At 47.5% G+C, this 20,000-nt stretch overlaps 1 protein-coding gene across 1 annotated transcript; it reads left to right on the forward strand.

The window, feature by feature from the left end:
* Positions 1 to 1,559: 1,559 nt before the first annotated feature.
* Positions 1,560 to 16,534, forward strand: stk17al (serine/threonine kinase 17a like). The gene is made up of 7 exons (XM_056579133.1): positions 1,560 to 1,942; positions 6,022 to 6,234; positions 11,632 to 11,776; positions 12,155 to 12,281; positions 12,401 to 12,449; positions 13,146 to 13,325; positions 14,235 to 16,534. The coding sequence occupies exons 1-7, from the start codon at positions 1,830 to 1,832 to the stop codon at positions 14,617 to 14,619; spliced, it is 1,212 nt and encodes a 403-aa protein (XP_056435108.1). The 5' UTR covers positions 1,560 to 1,829; the 3' UTR covers positions 14,620 to 16,534.
* Positions 16,535 to 20,000: the final 3,466 nt, after the last annotated feature.

Below are 20,000 nucleotides of genomic sequence, written 5' to 3' on the forward strand. Positions count from 1 at the left end.
TCGGAGTCATGTGCACGGTAACACACGGTCTCAGCTAGGCGTGTGACCCGGCGCCATAGCAACTCGCTGGCTATAACTCTTAATGGCCGTGGCCTCGTACCCAACCCCCCCCCCCCCCCCCCCCCCCCCCCCGAAATAGAAACACGGTCGCTCAGAACAATGCTGGGCTGTTATGATTTTATGTATTATTAGTGTTTTCCTGCATTCTTAACAGCGTTCCGAGCCAAAGGAAAAAGACTGAAAGTCTAAGAAATAATATTTTAAGACAATTTATTTTGTGTCTATTATGGTACAATGTCTCTTTTTTGTGGGGGGCATTTTGTCCTGTGCTTAGTTAGGTCCCATGAAGGGTTTCAGAGATAGGTAAACATCTCAGGGTGCATCTCTGTATTTGGTCTCTTCTCCAGGACCCCTGTGTGTAAATCTGGGGATGGCCCGTATGACACAGAACTTAAACACTAATAATTACTTTGATGAAAACATCAAAATTCCACAGGTTCTGTCCATAATGTAATGCATAAAACACTTGTTTAGAGTGGCGTTAGAAAGAGGACTGTCCAACTGTGCTCATTTGAATGCCCGTACACTCAAATGCATTACACACATCTTCATCCAATTTCCCTTGGACTTATTTTGGTGCCTCTTTTTGTTTATGGCACCAATATATTAGCAATAGCTAAGAGATTGCTATGAATCAGTTTCTCATTTGACAAACACTACCATAGAGTAATGATAAGATTAAGAAGGAGAATACATTGATGGCTGGAGGATTGTTGATGTTCAACAGGCTGCGGGCCACCTGATAAAATACAGAAAGTTCTACTCAGACTTATAAGGGACGGTGATACTCGGACCCAAGGGAGCCAAGACGACGCAGGGCCTTGTCTAGTGCCCACCAACGTACCAGAATAGCCTCATAGGGCATCCAATGGTGACATCAAGTCCAACATAGACACACAGCATCTCTGGAGGGCTGTGTGGTTCTTGCTGTAATTGCCCCCCTCATGGAAAAGAGTAATATGAAGATGATGAGATGCACTGAGAGATAGTTAGAGGCAGTTAGTGTGTGTGTGTGTGTGTGTGTGTGTGTGTGTGTGTGTGTGTGTGTGTGTGTGTGTGTGTGTGTGTGTGTGTGTGTGTGTGTGTGTGTGTGTGTGTGTGTGAGTGTCTGATTGAGAGAGAGAGAGAGAGAGAGAGAGAGAGAGAGAGAGAGAGAGAGAGAGAGAGGGGAGAGAGAGAGAGAGAGGGAGAGAGAGGGGGGAGGGAGAGAGAGAGAGGAGAGAGAGAGAGAGAGAGAGAGAGAGAGAGAGAGAGAGAGAGAGAGAGAGAGAGAGTCGTGGGATGTACAAGGAAATGTCTAGATGATCTAATTCAACGTACTTTCATCACAAAGATACTGGTATTTTTTACCCCCTCTCCTGCTATTGATATATAGGAAACCTCAGAACCTTCCAATCCTCCCTCGCGCAGTCAGTCAGTACCACTGCAGGCTTTTCGATGGAACGACGTGATTGGCTGAGCGTCAGTCAAGGAGGCTGTCCCTTGGACGGAGTTTATTACGAGGAATGTGTAGCAGCATTCAAACCAATTTGTCTCACCGAAACTGTCTCAGCTATCTCTGTTAATGTCCTGCAACTCCGTTTTCGGAACTTATTCATTTATTTTCTTTGGATATCGTATTAGCGGCGGATATTTCTTAGGCTGCTGCTGTAGGCAACAGTTTATTCTAACATGCAAGTGTTTACTTGCGGATCAACAAAGCGACTTTAATATTTGAGTCCGTATCGTGCGTGTGGAAGAAGGTATTTTTTTCTGTAACGACAGAGAACATGCCTGATTCACCGATGATGAGCAAGAACGGGATGGTGACCAAAATCCATACGAGAATAAGAACCGATCCCTTCACTGCAAATTATGATTTAGTTGGCAAAGAACTGGGCAGGTAAGACTTCTTAAGAAACAACCTGAACACATCACATGGACACTGCACTTGATCCTTTTAGAAGAACCATTGTCCCTCGTGCACACTGAAATCTGCTAATTTCTTGAAGATGTAATCCGATTTAATCCAATCCCATTTGCACGTGCCACTCACGGCATACAGAGGGCTATTAGTCCGATCAAGTTGATTAGAACGGAGACTTGCAGGGGTTTATTGGGACTTGCTGCCAGCTCAGAATCATGCAGCTCTCTACCGCCTATTGTTTATTTAAGATAATGGAAATGTACAGTACAACGCTTGACTCTTAGGACTGCTGACACACCGGCTGGCACGAATGTGTTTACATTTGATATGAAAAGGTGACCTTTTATCAAGGTTGATGGGTGGGGGGGGGGGGGGGGGGAGATTATTTGATTTGTTTTGTGTACAAGTCTTGTCACATGGATGTTATTTCTTATTATTGTATCCAATATTTCAGAATTCGTGCTGAATAGCAAGCCATTTTCCCATCTTCACCACTAGTAGGCTAAGGAGTTAATTGGAGCTCAGCTCAGCGGGGCTTCCTTGACAATTCATCACTAGCTCTAAAGGCTTCCTAAGTTTGGCTATGATCATAGGTTGGGCTCTGACAAAAGTGGTTATATTAGTGATACATTGTAACTGCCGGAACATTTAGCTTGATATAGGTCTTTATTTTTTGGGAAAACATTGCAGGTGTTTTGGAGACACAGTAAGTATTTGTTTTAGTCGCTGTGGACAGATTTAGCCCTCTCGTCACCTACCAAGTTATCACTGCAGTGTGAAGTGCATGCTCATGTCATCCCAGAGACACGGTTACTGTGGCTGACTTGTCATCCAGTGGCCTAACTTTGGAAATAGTAGGTGATGTCATCGCAGGAAATTAAAGTGTGTGTGTGTGTGTGTGTGTGTGTGTGTGTGTGTGTGTGTGTGTGTGTGTGTGTGTGTGTGTGTGTGTGTGTGTGTGTGTGTGTGTGTGTGTGTGTGTGTGTGTGTGTGTGTGTGTGTTTTTTCCGTTGTTTGCCATGAAAAGTAAGGCCATGACACCCCCCCCCCCCCTTCCCATCACATTCCGACCACATCCATGGTGGTCATAATCACATTAGGTGCAGGAATGTGACTTGTACCGGATGCGCGTTTTAGCCCCGTCCCCCAATAACAACCAATCTTATTTGACCTTTCTGAACAGAGCACGATCCAGAGTATCCCAGGAAGGCTTAGAATTTCCAGGAGTTTTGTGTGGGTCATCTATGGGCAATTACATTATAAAACATGTTGGTGCAGTATCCGCTTCATATATGATTCATCCATCAACAACCTGACTCTAAAGAGGACTTCTGCATCAGAACATAAAAGATTTTGGAAAGTTCCTTCCGAAAAAATTGGTTTATTACCGCAGGGCAGGTTACTGTAATTATTACCATTTACCTTTTAATAATTATTCTGAATATAATGCTTTTCCGCCTTCTAATTCATGTGTGTTGAAAGGCTTTTTAAGAAATGCAGAACTATAGTAGGATTATGGTCTGCTGTGTGTGTGTGTGTGTGTGTGTGTGTGTGTGTGTGTGTGTGTGTGTGTGTGTGTGTGTGTGTGTGTGTGTGTGTGTGTGTGTGTGTGTGTGTGTGTGTGTGTGTGTGTGTGTGTGTGTGTGTGTGTGTCACTTTGGTTTTATGGAAATTAAAGAGCAGCAGATGAACAGGCAGATGCTGCTGCAGACTGTGTGAGATGGTGTCAGCTGTTGTTGCACTTCAGACCTGTCTCCCCCCTCCCTCCCTCCCCTCTCCCCCAGGGGAGACAAAACACGGCAGAACAGGAAGCCTCATTTCTCAACTACATTTTTTTTGTCACCCACACATTGCAAGACTCTGTTACTTTCTCAGCGTTCTCATGGCAGTGAGCCAACCGCCAATCCCCTGGCAGTGTGTGTGTGTGTGTGTGTGTGTGTGTGTGTGTGTGTGTGTGTGTGTGTGTGTGTGTGTGTGTGTGTGTGTGTGTGTGTGTGTGTGTGTGTGTGTGTGTGTGTGTGTGTGGCATGGCTCCCTTGGCATTATGACTGGCTAGAAAGATGTGCAACGGAGTTGCGTTTTTCGCGCGGTCCATTGACTCGTCTGGGTGTTTCAGGAGGCACCTATTAGTGGTCGTCTGAGTTTGGTCTGCCTTGGAGAGCTGCCCTGTTGTTTTCACTGCACACAGATTGGGGAGGGACAGAAACACAACAGAACCAAGCCTCTCCCATGGGGCCCAGCGTGGAATTAGAGCCCATTAGATGTGATGACTGGGGGAAGCCCGGTGAACTTGGCGGGGTGTGATCGCAGCCAGAGATGGCCTTGTTAAGTACCCTTTGACCTGTGGTCCCCCTGTACAAGCCCCCCCTGTGGCCCCCCCTTCGTGTGTGTGTGTGTGTGTGTGTGTGTGTGTGTGTGTGTGTGTGTGTGTGTGTGTGTGTGTGTGTGTGTGTGTGTGTGTGTGTGTGTGTGTGTGTGTGTGTGTGTGTGTGTGTGTGTGTGTGTGTGTCATGACCGCCACCACGGTGAGCTAGTACCTCTAACTTGTCAAATGGCTAATGAAGGAAGAAAAGGTGTTGACAGGGTTAGGTTAGTAGAGTGCAGCGAAGCCTTGTGGGAAAAACCACTGCACCCTGTCAATGGGACCTCTTTTGCATGGTTCCCCACATCCTATTTTGAACATTAGAGCGTGACCGAGACGGTGCAGCAGTCTTTCTTTTTCATAAGCTGGCTACAGGCTATGGGTATTGGGCCTCTGTTATGTGATCACTCAATGGTAGACCTGAATGATGTCATCTGGTTCAGTGTTTTTTTTTTTTTCTGGGGCTGCAAATGATGACACACCGAGGATCGAAAGGTCAATAGTGGTGATATGGACGATGTAGTGTCCACTCCCTCCAGCATCCACCGCCACCATCCCTGCCTGGCCCATCTGACTCTGGTGGGCAGCTGGGTGGTCCTGCCCTGAAGTGTGTGTGTGTGTGTGTGTGTGTGTGTGTGTGTGTGTGTGTGTGTGTGTGTGTGTGTGGGGTCGGTCAGCGTGCAGCAGGCCCTTTTGTGTGGCTGTCAAAAGAGAAACGGTGTCCTGCCAAAAGGGGTCCCGGGGTGGAGACATCCTAAAGAACAACCCACGGCCCCCCATGTCCCTTCTCCCCATTTGTTCCCTGGTTGCTGTCAGCCATAAGAAAAGGAAGCAGAGCAGGCCTCTTTATCAGTGTGGGAGAGAGGTGGCTGGTTATTACGGTGGGATACAGACACACGGGGAGAGAGATGCGACGCTTCCACATCGGACATCCTGCCCACACCCATGGTGGCTGACCCCACCCCCCTCCTGGCCCCTGTCATGAATCCATCAACGTATATACACAGAGTGGACCTGGCCAGTGACAGGACCGCTCAACGATTAGTCCTCCTAATTATGTAGTTTGGTCGTAAACCAACCAATGTGGCTGCTTGGTTGGTTAGGGTGGGGAGGGGGGCTGTGGTGGGATGCAAGCCCTGTTGTCCCTCTCATGGCTCCTTTTTAGCTTTCTGACTGAAATCGGCGGCATTAGTCTTATCAGGTCCCGGGACCCTCTATTTGGACGCTGGCCCACCAACTGTCAAGCGTCTTTATCTGCAAAAGGACAGGCTGCCCTATGGGCCCTAAACAAGTTCTTAATCAGGTCCATTATCTCCTCCGCTGAACTCCATTGGTTAATACCACTCATGTTCTTTGTATCATTTAAATGATACCCCACCTTCTAATCATATTCAGCACGATATGTTAATACATTAGTTTTCAACCTTCTGTTGGTTTTTTATTCTTCCCTTCCTCAGTTCACCGTGAAGACTGTAATTTGAGTGTCTCCCTCTCCTCTCTCCCTTTTCCAACATTTCCAAACCACCAGTGAATGCGATCCACCACAACGGTCATAGAGCGCCGGCGGGAGAAAGTGCCGAACTATTCTCGACCAAAGAAATGTGGGGGAAAAAGTCTTATGTGGTTGCGACTATTTAGCCGCCTTGTTAATTTCCTCTCCCTCTGTCTCTCTCTCCCTCTCGGGTTTTCCCAGGGGAAAGTTTGCGGTGGTGAAGAAGTGCGTGGAGAAGGCGACGGGGAAGGAGCACGCGGCCAAGTTCCTGCGGAAGCGGCGCAAGGGTCAGGACTGCCGCGCCGACGTCCTGAACGAGATCGCCGTGCTGGAGTCGGCCCGGGCCAACCCCTACGTGGTGGCCCTGCACGAGGTCTACGAAACCCCCACGGAGATCATCCTGGTGCTAGAGTGGTGAGAGACCAGGGGGGAGGAGGAGGCTTACGGAGAGATGGCTTCTTAGAAAGATGCTTCATCAAATTCCTTTTTTTTTTCTTTTTTTTTTTTCTGAGCCCAGACACAATTTCTAAGGAAATTGTCTGAAAGATAGTTTCAGACAATTTCTAAGGAAATTGTCTGAAAGATAGTTTCAGACAATTTCTAAGGAAATTGTCTGAAAGATAGTTTCAGAACGCAAACTTCCCCCAATGTTATTTATCTTTTGAAGGGTCGATCTGCTACCACACACATCGCACCACGTTAAGTGATTAGTGGTAGTAGTGGCACATGACTCATTAGTCTGTTCAAATATGCAAGCCATTTTTTTGTTTTTGCACACAGTTTTATTTTCATCCAAATGGATCTATCCATTGCCAACGGCATTAGATAGACAACGGCAGCCACCCACAAGCCCCCATATGCCTGGTGGGGAACCGGGCCTCACTGGCTTATACCGAAGAAGACCAGACAAATTGAATATGGCTGTGTTAACGTTGTGTGTGCCTGTGCTTTTTCTCAATCCTGTGTGATTACCTTCACTATTACGGCACACACCGAAAACGCGAGGCTGGTGCGCTGCCACTGCCGTCGCTGGTAGTCGGGAATGTCAGGAATGATAATCTAACAGGCTTTTCTTAAACCAAGACTTATGTTGTTCTTGACTATAGCTCAGGACAGGTGGTGGAAAACGCTCCAAACCCCGGTGAGGTCATTATTTTTCATCAGGAAAGCGATATCCATTTAGATCAAACCCGATGAATTCGCAATGACTGTTGAAATCTTTTTCGCTGTTTTGCTACAAAAATCTTCCAGCACGTGTGTCGACCCTCCCCAGCCCTGTGTCTAACATAGGGTAGGGAGTTTTTAATAATCAAATCATCGTGTAGCGTGCTTGATTGAAAAACCGCCTGTCGGGTGCAGACAGGACGTTGAGTGACGGGAATGTCAGCCCTCATTTCATTTTGGGTTTATTTTCAGCAGAAACCTTCGCTCTGGGTGTGATGTGCTGCTGCTCCAGCGACACCTCAGCTTCCTGTCTGTGGCGCTTCGGGTAACCGAGCTAACAGCTGCTTCTCTGCATAGCGTGCCTCCACAGTGTTTTTTGTGCGATACGTGGCCTTTAAAGGAGGTCAGATTGCTGCCGGTTTTTCTTTGTTTAGTTTTGTTTCTACCCTGAATCGGGTCGAGATAGATGGTTGTCAGGAAGCCCGTTTAAATGTCTCACTACAGGATGTGTCCCTGTTCGTTTGGTTTTGGTTTCCTGCACGGTTTCCTTTTCAGTTTTGTTTACGTATTTAAGTGGATTTTTCCCCCGTCCCAAGAAGGTAATAAAGTTACCCTTTTCATTATCTGGCAACGGTAACGAAACCATTGTCATCCTTAACCCCCCATGATCCCAGTTGCACCCCGCCGGTCGCCTCCCTGCATCTCCAACGTGGTTCTCAAAGACGCCGTTTGCTTAAGAACACGTTGCATCTTTATGACCCTAATTACCTTTCATTGTCTGCTCCTGGGGCCATGTCCTCTGCTGACCCTTCTAAATAGCCCACCGCAGTGGCAGGAAACCCCCCCCTGACAAACACCCACCCACCCACCCGCTCCCCTTCCCATCCCCTGTTCAGCTGTTCCCCATCCCAGACATGGAATGCTACTGCTGAAGAATAAAGGAAGGCTGCTGTCCTGTCCTTTTTTTCTCTTTTTTTTTTTTTACTTTTGTGAAGGGGTTTTGACCTCTGACCCCTGACTGAAGTGTGAAAGAGGGTATGAACGCTGCAGTGCTCTTCCCTGGTTGGTTGGGGAATCCATCTTGCCTGTCAATCACAGGTGCGTGAGATGCAGCACTTAAAACTTCGGGAGGGAGGGGACGTTTTCTTGCTTGTTTAGTTAAGAAATCTTGCTCTCCTCTGCACACACCCCCTACCCCCCTGCCCCCCTACCCCCCCTGCCCCCACCTCCTCGGGGGGAGAAGTAGGAAGTAGTTTCAGCCAGTGCAAAACAGTGCAATACCACTTAGTGCTTGACAAGGGCTCAGATAGATAGATAACATTGAAATTCTACAGCACATGGATGCATTTCAGACATAGACATTTATAAAAAGAGGTTGTTCCTGTTTGACCATGCAGACCAGCGCACACTTTGCAGACCTTTTTGCCGGTGAATGCAAAATGGCCCGACCGTGACATCTTCATACCCGCTTTTTTCCATCTCATGCGGGTTTAACAGTCATGCAGCCTCATAAGTAGCGCATCAACACACTGCCTTTTTTTAAAAGCGCGAGCCCGCGACCACATCCTTGGCCCTACCGCAGAGACTGGAAGCGACTCAAATACTCAAAGCGAGCCATTTAAAGTCTATTCATCTCGTGGCCTTATATCTCCCGTCTGCATCAACGCCACAGCCCCCCCCGCCCCCCCCTAACTTAATGACTACGTTCCAGAGAACCCTTTTGTAATAACCAGTCAGCCTGCGTCATTTCTACAACGTTGGACCACACTTTTTTGCCGTAGAGTGAAGTTGAGCTTTTTTCTGTTAACCCCTTCCTCTCACTGTTGCCTTAGTCATCCTCTATCTTAAACTCTATATGACGATGGCCTCAAATGTGCGCTTGACTAATTATTTTTCCAATATATTCCAGTACATATTCCAGTACAACACAAAAATGTTGCATCACTAGCCTTTGCAGGTGATCACAACAAGTGTCACTTTTAGTGTCTAGACTCTAGACGATGGCCATGGAACCGCCATGCGGGTGCACTTGTCTCCACACAAAAGCAGGCGTGCACCGGCGCTGTTTTGAAACAACATGCACCCGTGTGACCTCCAGCTCCTCTATTATGCTGCGGATGATAAAGGAAATCCTCAGACTCATCAGCGCACACTTCTCCACTGCGATATACAGCCACTCGGTCCGTTGGATGATCCTTCCAGTCAAGCAGGTGCTCCTCTAGCCCATGGGCCTTTTGTTTTATTAAATGGCCCTAAATCATGGCTTAATCTAATCATACAACCCAACCCTCAACAGTTTAGCTTCATCTCGACGGAGCCTCACTAATCTATGAGTCTGGTGAGGAACGCTTTATGACTATGCTTAATCAGATCAGCACTTATGTTCTGGTAAATGCAGTACTGTACGTACGTGCGTTTTGATAACTTTTCCTTTTGATTGCTCCGTTGGGTGAGCACATGGGTTTTACCTGTGCTTTGGAATGTCCCAGAAACCCAGGACAGTAATAGCCTCCCTGTAGCCAAGTCCGGCGATGCTTTGTCATCGGAGGCCCCCGGCGCTGCCCGCGGACGGGTTAAGTCCAGGGAGAGGGCAGCTGACGCAGCGCTCCTGAGCTGACGTCAACGAGAGCCCAGTTTGGGCGGCCAGCCAGACATTCAGCTCCGTCAGCCAATGTTGTTGTTTTGAGGAATTGGACCCAGAGCGGTGAACCGCTCAACCGATCCGCCATCACCTGATGAAAAGTGCTCTCTAAATAATTGTTGTAAGTTTCAGTTAAATTATTTTGAAAGCAGTCCTCGGGCTCCATGTACCTTACACGTGGTGTGTTATGAATGGGCCTGCAAAAAAAAGTTGAAAGCGACAGCGTTTACATTCTTTCTTCTTCTTTTTTTTTTACGTTTTAGCCAGAATGCGTTTGATCTTTTCAACACGATGTCTCTTATCAGGTCGCCTCCTCCCACGGGGGGGGCCCCTTTCGTAACGAGCTAGGATTCCTCCGAACGTGTTTCACCCAAAACACCTGATGTTCCCCCACCATCACAACAGTTCAAAGCTGGCCCCTTTACCCTCGACGCTCCACGTTAACCTCTACCGGGTTCCTGACACGATGCGCCTGACCTTAAACGAGAGGCACTGCACCGTAACACCTTAAGAATGGCGGCTTTGGCAAAAGTCGAATCAAGGATCCACTTCAAACGCCCATCCACATGTCTTTCATATCCTCTCCTCTCGCTAACCCCACCCTCGCAAATCCGAACCAGAACGCAGGGGCCCACCGTCTCATGGGAGCAATGGGTGGGATGAACTGCTATTTATTACCGTTTGCTATCTGGTAATGGGAAGGTCTCTGGCTCATGGGGGCCTAAGGGTTTAACTGCAGACTTTGGGGATCGAACCCCGTTCCTTAGTCAGTTTCCACCCTAACCGCTAGACAATCCTGCTCTAGAATGGGGTGAGCTGCGGGTCAGGTAGCATTTTGACGTAAATGGTAGACTTGCACACCGGTGACGAATATCCCATCAAGGTTAAAAAAAGAAAGAGCTTTGTGTTTTCACAGCTGAGGATGGTGAGGATTGAGGGGCTGGATTTGGCCATGCGGGTTATGTAACAGACCTGCCCAGGGCAATCTGCAGGAGAATTTTTGCCCCCCCCCCCCCCCGACAATAAAAAACATGTGTGTATGTCACAATTGTTTTTCTCTTTTTATCACATGTCCAAGAGTAGTCATTTGCCAGGAACCGGCCATTTTTGTATGCTCAGAGCAACCTCTTAGCCGCAGTCGAAAAACACGGGCATCAGAGGAATGTTCAGAATGTATAAAATCTCTTTCTTCCCGGAGGCCAATTTGCCCCCAATATTGAACGTTTCTTACTGGTTTACTGGTTGGGTGTAATGTTCCCAAACAAATGATAAAACACATGAAACATTGAGGAAGGGAACATGTACATGTTCCTCAATGTTTCATGTGTTTTTATCATTAGTTTTCTTCCATCCTTTTGGTTATCCTCTCCAAGTCCAGTAATAAGTCTGTCGTTGTTTCCCACCAGGCTGTTCTGGTTATCAGATTTGGAATGGACCTGGTTTAGAGAGAGAGAGATAGAGAGAGGGAGAGAGACTAATCAAGCTGTTGAAGACAACCCATATCTCTCAGTCATAAACCCCGGGGTCAGAACATGTTAAAGTACCAGTATTAGCCTCTCTGCAGGGAGTCACATGCTGATTGTGCAGCCATGTGAAGACTCCTGGTGCCCGGAGCCAAAGTACACGCAAACAGACAGGAAGGCTGTTATGTCATTCTCTTTATTTTCATGACCCGAGTGGAACGGACTTTGACATTGTGCTGCTGTTCTTTGACTGTACTAACAGGACATCGATAATGTCAGTCACACGACTGATAATGATTTTTTTTGTACCTTTTTTTGTTTTGTTTTTGGGTGTAGAGAGGAAGAGGTTGTTTCTGCACAACCCGTGGAACACTCTATCATCACTCCTTTTTGAGTAAAAAAAAAAGTGTTATCAGCGAAAGGGTCATTCCACTTTTCTCAACCATTTCCTCCTCCTCCTCCTCCTCCTCCTCCTCCTCCTCCTCCTCCTCCTCCTCCTCCTCCTCCTCCTCCTCCTCCTCCTCCTCCTCCTCCTCCTCACAGTGCGGCCGGTGGGGAGATCTTCCACCAGTGTGTGGCCGACAACGACGAGGCCTTCACGGAGAAGGATGTGGTCCGACTCGCCAGGCAGATCCTGACGGGCGTGGCCTGTCTCCACCGGAGCAACGTGGTCCACCTGGATCTCAAAGTAAGGACCAAATTGTTCATATTCCGTCTCATTCTTTATTCAGAATGGAACCCAACCAAACTTTCCAAACAAAATATGTACTGGATTTAATTCCTGACGTAGGTTTACTGAAAGTGAGGCACACCTAACTTTGTTGCTCACCGATCAATTTTCGGACCTGTAATTGGCTAACGAGCCGCCACGTCACATGTTTTCCCTTCTCTGATTGGCTTAGAGGATGATCTAGGGCTCAAATGAACAGCTGCTGGAGTGGGTTGATGTAACCAGACTCGAATCCTCTTAGAACCCTTTTCCGTAGTAAAGATAGCTTTGCAGAGGCTGCTGTTGCGGTGCTAAATTAACACTTTGTTGTTGTTCTCGTGCCCTCCTCCCCCCCAGCCTCAGAACATCCTGCTGACCAGCGCGCAGCCCCTGGGAGACATCCGCATCGTGGACTTCGGGTTGTCCCGGTGCGTGGACAACGTGTCAGAGATACGGGAGATTCTGGGAACCCCCGAATATGTCGGTGAGTTACGGCGACAAAACCGTTTCGTCGGTGCTCAAAGCTCGGACGATGAGTTCCGTTGGTGTTTCGTTGTGTTGTGTGCTTGTTATTAACTATCGTGTGTTTGATTTTTGCTGCAGCTCCCGAGATCCTCAACTATGAGCCAATCAGCACTGCGACAGACATGTGGTGAGTTTACAATTGATTCCGTCACACTTTACAATATGGGTACATTAGTTAATTAACAGATAAGTAACGGTCTGGGAATCATTTACTAATACATTTATACATTATAGGGTTAGGTTTGCCCTGACCCCTAACCTTAACCCCTAACCCTTATGCTAATGCTTTACGATAATGCTTAGTACTCCATTAACTAATGTTAACTAATGGTTACTAAATGTTTCCTAATTTTGAGGTATTACCAGTGAATCACATAATCTCAGACGGATAGAAGCACACAGAGAGACAGACACACACGCACGTGTGTGTGTGACGCAGCACACATTCACAACTACTTGGTCAGTTTTCCTCACCTTTTCCTGTTTCCTGTCCACGACTCCATGTGTCCGTCCTCAAAATGTTCTCATTTAGCTTGAGCAGAAGTAGGCGATGATTATTTAAAAACAAAGATAGGAGAGAACACAAGAGAATATAAGGGGCGATTTTTAACATTATTATGAAAGAGTGGGATACACAGGAAGGTATGGGAGGTAGAGGGGAGGACATACAGCAAAGGAACCCGGGCAGGAATCGAACCCGGGTCCCTGCGATAAGGACTGGGCCTTAATGGTACGCATGACTCTACCCGGTGAGCCACCAGGACGCTCCCGTTTGGAATTATTTCATTAATAGTTTTCCTCCTCTTCCCTCCGTGTGACCCAGGAGCATCGGCGTCCTGACTTACGTCATGCTGACGGGCGAGTCCCCGTTCGTGGGAGACAACAAGCAGGAGACCTTCCTCAACATCTCCCAGGTCAGCGTGGACTACTCCCAGGACGTGTTCGACGGCGTCTCCGCGCCCGCCGTCGACTTCATCCGGTCCCTGCTGGTGAAGAACCCACGGTGAGAAACCTTCCGAATGACTCGGGGCTTTTTTGGGGCATTTTTTATTTAGTTCACCGGAAGGCTGACGTGTATATCTTTGGATCCGATTTATGGTTTGACAGGCGTCACTCAGAGCTGATTCACACGCAGAGAGGATATGAGTCAAGGTAGCGTTGCCCCAGCAGCCAACCTGTCAACATCGTTGTGGTGTGGATGTAAAAATGGATCGCTTGCGTCACTGACAAGAAAATGTCTAGTTCCTTATTTACAAAGAAAATTGGTGGTGGGATGTAAATGTAATCAAATCGACTACTCTTTGGTTATAGATTGGAGGCAATGCCTTTTCCCCTAAACATTTTGGCCAAAGGTACTGTTTAGAATAACTTCTGAATATATGAATATCTCTTCTGAAGCAGTTGCTAACCTCGACCGCTTTTTTGAAGCTGCATAAAAAAACCGAAGAGTTAAAGAAAGGAAAACAAGAACACTCTTAATACTCAATATTTTCTCACAAAACAGTTTTTGGACGTCTAGCCACCGCCGAACATTATTGGCGATGACAGCTGTGTTCTTGCACCAAGAGAAGCAGAGAACAAAAGAGGTCGCCCCCCCCCCCCCCCCCCCCCCCCCCCCTGTATTTTCTTAACCCCTGACACGATCTGATAACACACGATCCCAACACAGGCGGCCTCAATTTGTGACCACAATGTATTGAAAAATTCCTGTCTTTGTGAGTAATTATCGGACGAAAACTCATTTGGGGGGCTGTTGTGTTATGTTAACCGGGGGGTCACCCGTCTGTGCGTCCGAGAGGAGCAGGATTAGGTCGGGCGGAGGGGGACGGCCGTCGCTTGTGTAAACCGCGATCGAGGAATTTCCGCTCGCACTCACTGTGTGCGTTTGTGTGTTTTTTTTTTATGTGTTCAGGAAGCGGGCCACCGCCGAGGAATGCCTCAACCACCCCTGGCTGCTGCTCCTGCCCTCGCCGCACAGCCCCGCCCCCCACTCCCACGTCCTCCACCGCCATGCCAGCACCACCACCAGCACCACCACCACCACCAGCGGCAGCACCACCACCACCAGCACCAACAGCGGCAGCCGGCACGACTTCCTGGACGAGCCCGAGACCAGCCAGTCCGAGTCGGAACCCGAGAGCCCCGCTTGTCCCGAGTCGCCCGAGGGCCCCGGCCCCTTCCTCCCCTGCTGCCCCGGCCAGGGCGACCTCAAGGCGGGGCGCAACGCCTTCCCCTTCCCCTCCTGCGACACGCCCTTCTCCACGCGGCCGGACCTCCAGCACGAGCTCATCTGCTGAGGGTGGAGGAGGTCGGAGATGGATGGACTCTCTTGGTGGAGCGTTGGGGACGGTTTGAGGCGTGTTGTGGTCTTGGATGGTCCTGATGGCGTTGGAATGGCTGGCCTGTGCCTTTTTTATGCTGCTGCTGCTGCTGCTACTGCTGTGACTTGAGCGTGCACGCGCGTGTGTTTTGTGCATGCGCGTGTTGTCAAGGCCGTCGATGCATGCTTCTGTGTCTGTGATGGATGCGAATTAACGGGGATGAATCAAGTGAAGGCATTGTTGACGATGAAGAGACGGAGAAGACTTTGTGGAGGTGGGGGGGGTATTGGAGGGAGTGTTATACTGTGGACCGTTTGCCCACACTGGGAGGGTGTGAGGGTGGGAAAGAGACCACAGACCTGGACTATAACGGGATAACTGTTTTGGTTGGTAGCCCCCAAACCCTAAGCTTTCTGGTTCCTGGCGTCGTCTGAAAAAACGAAACAAAAAAAAACAAAAATGCTTTCATAGGAAAGATTGTTTCTTTGGGGGTTGTTTCTGTGTCTTTGCTCAGCAAGTGCTTTCACCCCAAAATGACTTGGCTTCTTCAGTCACGGGGTCGAATCCCGGGCAAGCCTCACTCCCCCCACAATGCCTTTCTGATGCGGTGATGATGAAGGTAACCCAGGGTGCCGAACAGACGTCTGTGAGACGCAGCCAAAGAATGAACTGGGAGAGCGAGAGACAGACAGAGAGAGAGAGAGAGTGCCTAAGCAGACAACCACTGTCCCCCGTCATTTTATGTGTTTTATTTATCTTTGTGTTTTTTTTGTTCAAGAATTATTCCTTTTTATTTCCTGTTTTGGAAATTCAACACACACGTTTGGCAAAGGTCTTTGCTATGGACTATTAAGAGCACTTCTGTACGGAGACACCAAAGGTTAAAAGCAGTTAAACACCCACTGAACTCACGTTAACCACTTTAGGTAATTTGGTGACACAAGATTTTTTCTTAACGGTGCCGATTTAAAGGATACACATTGTTGTATATTCGTTGGTTTGTATGTTTATTTTTTTGTTTGCTCTTGCACAAGTTGCACAAATTTGTTAAAGTAATTAAGGTGTCCATTTTGTAAACGCCACTATAAAGTAAAGGGGTGAAAAGATAATGATTATTAATATTATTTTGTGATGTGTATGTCCACTGAAGGGTTTGGAGTGTTTCCTGAAAGTAAAAGTACTGAACTGTATATTGTGTTTAATTATTCTGTAGAATATTCTTTGCTGTTTTTTTTTATTTTATGGTATGAATGTAAAAACATTTAATATTTTTGTTTTTGTAACACCATGTTTTCCATGAATCCCATTCCCGGTGTCTTTTTCTTTCCCTGAGTGTCAGGCAGGTTTGCACAAATAAGAAAATGAATAAATGCAACAGCATGTATTACAAGATGCATCGAAATAAATAAATGTACATTTTGTATCAGAACTTCAAGCCTTGATGTTGTTTGTTCCCTGTGAGTGTGCCATGCAGAACCTAGATTTCAAAATGGAAACTAATTTGATGAGGAAATTAGTGAAATTGCCTTTTTATTTGGCAAGTATGATCTACAGCAGGGGTCTCAAACTGAACTTACCTGGGGGCCGCTGAAGGTAGAGTCTGGGTCAGGCTGGCATCCAGGCCGTATCAAGTATTCCACATAAAAAAAGGAGCACCACTGACCCAATCTAAGTTAATGATGTGGCTTTAATTAGATCACGTTGGCTATGTAATCGCTGACAACGGGACATTTCATAGCGGTTGGTGGAAACCGAGACATTTTAGCGTCCTTTGGCTTTTGTCTGGACTCGGGACACGCTACTCAAAATCGGGACTTTCCCGGCAAAACCGGGACATCTGGTCACCCTATCACAAGTGATAAAAAAGCGTGGCAAGCCACTCAGCAAAAATGTGCGTTTGACAACAATGCGCGGGCCGCACTAACACTAAATTTTGATGTCAAGTAGGGGGCCACAAAATATCATCCCGCGAGCCTCAATTGGCCCCTGGGCCGTGAGTCTTAGACCCCTGAACTACAGGGTATCTGGGATAGTACTAGGGTTGGTGGTAGTATTAGGGTAAGGTTTTATGGTAGGGTAAGGGTTTCTGCTTACCGTTGGTTAAGGGTTAGAGTTTCTCTTAGAGATGGGTTTTAGGGTTTGGTCTTTGGTTGAGGTTAGGGTTTTCAATTAAGGCTAGGTGTTAGGGTTTCTATTGGGGTTAGTTTTTGGGGGTTTGGTCTTCTGTTAAGGTTAGGGTTTTAAATTTTTGGTTTGAGGGTTAGCGTTTGGTTTTAGGGTTAACGTTAAGGCCCACAGAAGCCAAAATTACCTAGGGAGGTCCTCATTCCAAGAACGGGTCCCAGAGGCCCTTGGGGCCCGGGTTCCTGAACGACTCCAGGGGGCCATTGGACGTGAAGGTTCTTCACAGATAGAGGTTTATTTATGTATTTACTTAGAATGGAATGGTCCCAGGAGAGGACCCACAGTCCAAGGACACGCTCCAGAGGCCCCAGGGGCCAGGCTCCTCAAACAATGTACCTTGGACGGGGCCCAGGCCCTATTTGGTGGCCTATGAGGGGTTAATAACGGGGTTAGGTAGACGTATAGAAAATGCACCTTATGCAAATAAGGTGATCCAGTCAAGAAGAAAGCAAGAAACAAGCTAGACCAGTCAGTATCTTCAGTGAGCGTGAAGATGTATAAACAGTAAACTGGGCTCTTCTGGGGGCACTGTCTGGCAAAAATATTCCACAGCGTCTCTCTGTACAGGAAATGCCAATGTCCGTTGGAGAGGAACAAACAGCACTGTTACTACCCCCCCCCCCCCCCCCCCCCCCCCCTCCTCCTCTCCAACAACACTGTTTGTTGTCTGTTTGGGTACTAGAGTCAGACCGGACAATAGCCCGTGGCTGGATACATGCTTTTATTCGTGTTCTTTTCTCTTGGCTTGGCAGCGGGCCAGTATGTTTGGCCAGTGAAACGAGAGGGGTGGTATGGGGGGAGGGGGGGGGGTCCTATAGCCTTAGAGCACAGTGCTGGTTCCGGACACAGCGCTAGTTCTACCAGTGCTGCTAGCTAAGCGAAGCTAGCTGTGGAATGTGAGAATTGTCCATAACTCACCTCCTCTCTTAACATCCTGCCTTCCTCATCCTCGTGTAATGAGGGTTGTTTGTTTTTGTTTTGCTTTTTGATTTTCTCAGGAGGGAAGTTGACATTGTTTCCTTTCAGGCTATTGTACATGTCCAAGCATTGTTGGTTTTGTGTTTTGTTTTTTAAGCTTTCTTTGCACAGCGACGGGTCAGCCGAGTGTCATGTATGTTTTGGTTCCAGTCGTCCCCATGTGAAAGATGACTTGCTGATTCCTAGGTTATTCCACATGAAATGAGAGCGATTCGGCTGCTGAACACTGGCGTTCCCGAAACAACGCCGTTGGGAAACAGATTGGAGACATTTCAAGAGAGTTTCCTTATCCTACACATTGACCTTGGCTGTAGGTGTGTGGGAGATGTTAGACCAGAGGAAGGGGAAGATGTGAAACAAGGGAAGTGTTGGCCCCTGACCCAAACAAGCAGATTAGAAGTTGGATGCCCTTGCTTGAAGTCAATTTAATGTTTTGTTTCTCTTTACAGAGTACACAATCAGTGGACAGATAGGGCTTGTAATTAGGTTCAGCCGGGCCCTATATTTACAAAAACAGGCACAAGATGGAAAGTGTGTAGTATTGTCATCACACAAACTCTCCTTTAGCAAAAAAAAGAAAGCAAATGAACTGTCAGCAGGTTCAAACTTTCCACATTGATCCCCTCAAAAATATTTTCCACTGTAAGCAACCCCAACCCCCTGCTGTTTCTCTCATCAACCATTGGCAAAGTCACACACACACACACACACACACACACACACACACACACACACACACCCACACACACACACACACACACACACACACACACACACACACACACACACACATTTCAATGTCTTTATTTGTGTCCGCATTTATAAAATACATTGCACAGAATAGACAATACGTACACATGAGCTTATTCTGCACACACACACACACACACCCACACACACACACACACACACACACAGATATACACGTTCACACACACACACACACACACACACACACACACACACACACACACACACACACACACACACACACACACACACACACACACACACACACACACACAAGCACACAAACACATATACACCTTCATACACACACATACACACACACACACACACACACACACACACACACACACACACACACACACACACACACACATTCACACACACGTTAACAAACACACACACACACACACACACACACAAAGTTCACACACAAGCACACACACGCTCACAATCTCACACACATACACACACACAGACACATACACACATAACCACACATGTGTACACAGACACAAGCGCAAACATGCGCACACACAAATGCTGTTATATTAATAAAGGTCAGGTAGCAACAGGGTGCACCCCCCCCCTACTCAGAAAGTAAGTTTACTTCCTATAGATTTAGCGGCAAGTCCAGAGGTAGGGTGAGATTCACACAAGGTCACAAGGTCACAGGGTCATGGGGGTCATGACACGTATTTGGCAAGAGCAACATTGGCCACTTTCCTTTGTGAGGAAAGGTTAGACCAGTGCCGGGTGAGAAGGGTTATGTCAATTGTTTGCAGTGCAATTTCAATTGATAAATAAAGTAATGTGAATCTGTTGATCAGAGTCGTCTCTACCGCACTCCCGTCCACGGAGTTCATCTGGGGGCCAATAACGGAAAATAAGACTCGGAAGATTCGGAAAAAACAGAGAAGTTTAGACGACACAGATGAGCTCTGACACAGCTCTTCTGAGACTCATTGTTCCCCCAACACACACAAACGCACACACACTCGGTCATTCACACAGATCCATAGCTGACAGATGCCGGCCTCTGTTTGCAGTTAGCTTGTCACCTTGCTTAAATCCCTTTTCTTTTTTCCATGCTATCTCTCATTCTGTGCCTGGGGCCGCTCTCCCTCTCTCTAGATCATTTAGGAAATTCCTTCTCCTCTTGTGCTCCTGATTATATCCTCCTCGCGGAAAGGGAGCACTGATGTCAGGACAAGGGGATCAAAAAACAATATATCCTGGGAGGGGGGCTTTAGATGAAGAGAAAAAACCTGCAGTTCTCCACGCTGATTATACTTCTCCTACCTCTCCCCATGCAGCCTGCTCCCCTTGTTCTCACCAGATCAGGTGACTCTAGGTTAGCTCATTACGTAACGTGATATAAATGCATGCTCAACCCCCCTCCTAAAGTACCAAGGGCAGGGTGCGATTAGCTCACGCGAGTCGCACCA

The sequence above is a fragment of the Gadus chalcogrammus genome, chromosome 2 (genome assembly GCF_026213295.1).
Source record: "Gadus chalcogrammus isolate NIFS_2021 chromosome 2, NIFS_Gcha_1.0, whole genome shotgun sequence".
NCBI classification, from domain to species: Eukaryota; Metazoa; Chordata; class Actinopteri; order Gadiformes; family Gadidae; genus Gadus; species Gadus chalcogrammus.

Excerpts from the sequence above, each read along its gene's own strand:
- stk17al (XM_056579133.1), top strand. The coding sequence starts at position 1,830 with ATGCCTGATTCACCGATGATGAGCAAGAACGGGATGGTGACCAAAATC. Across the intron at positions 11,777-12,154 it reads TGGTCCACCTGGATCTCAAA|CCTCAGAACATCCTGCTGAC; the intron begins GTAAGGACCAAA and ends CCTCCCCCCCAG. Across the intron at positions 13,326-14,234 it reads CTGCTGGTGAAGAACCCACG|GAAGCGGGCCACCGCCGAGG; the intron begins GTGAGAAACCTT and ends TTATGTGTTCAG.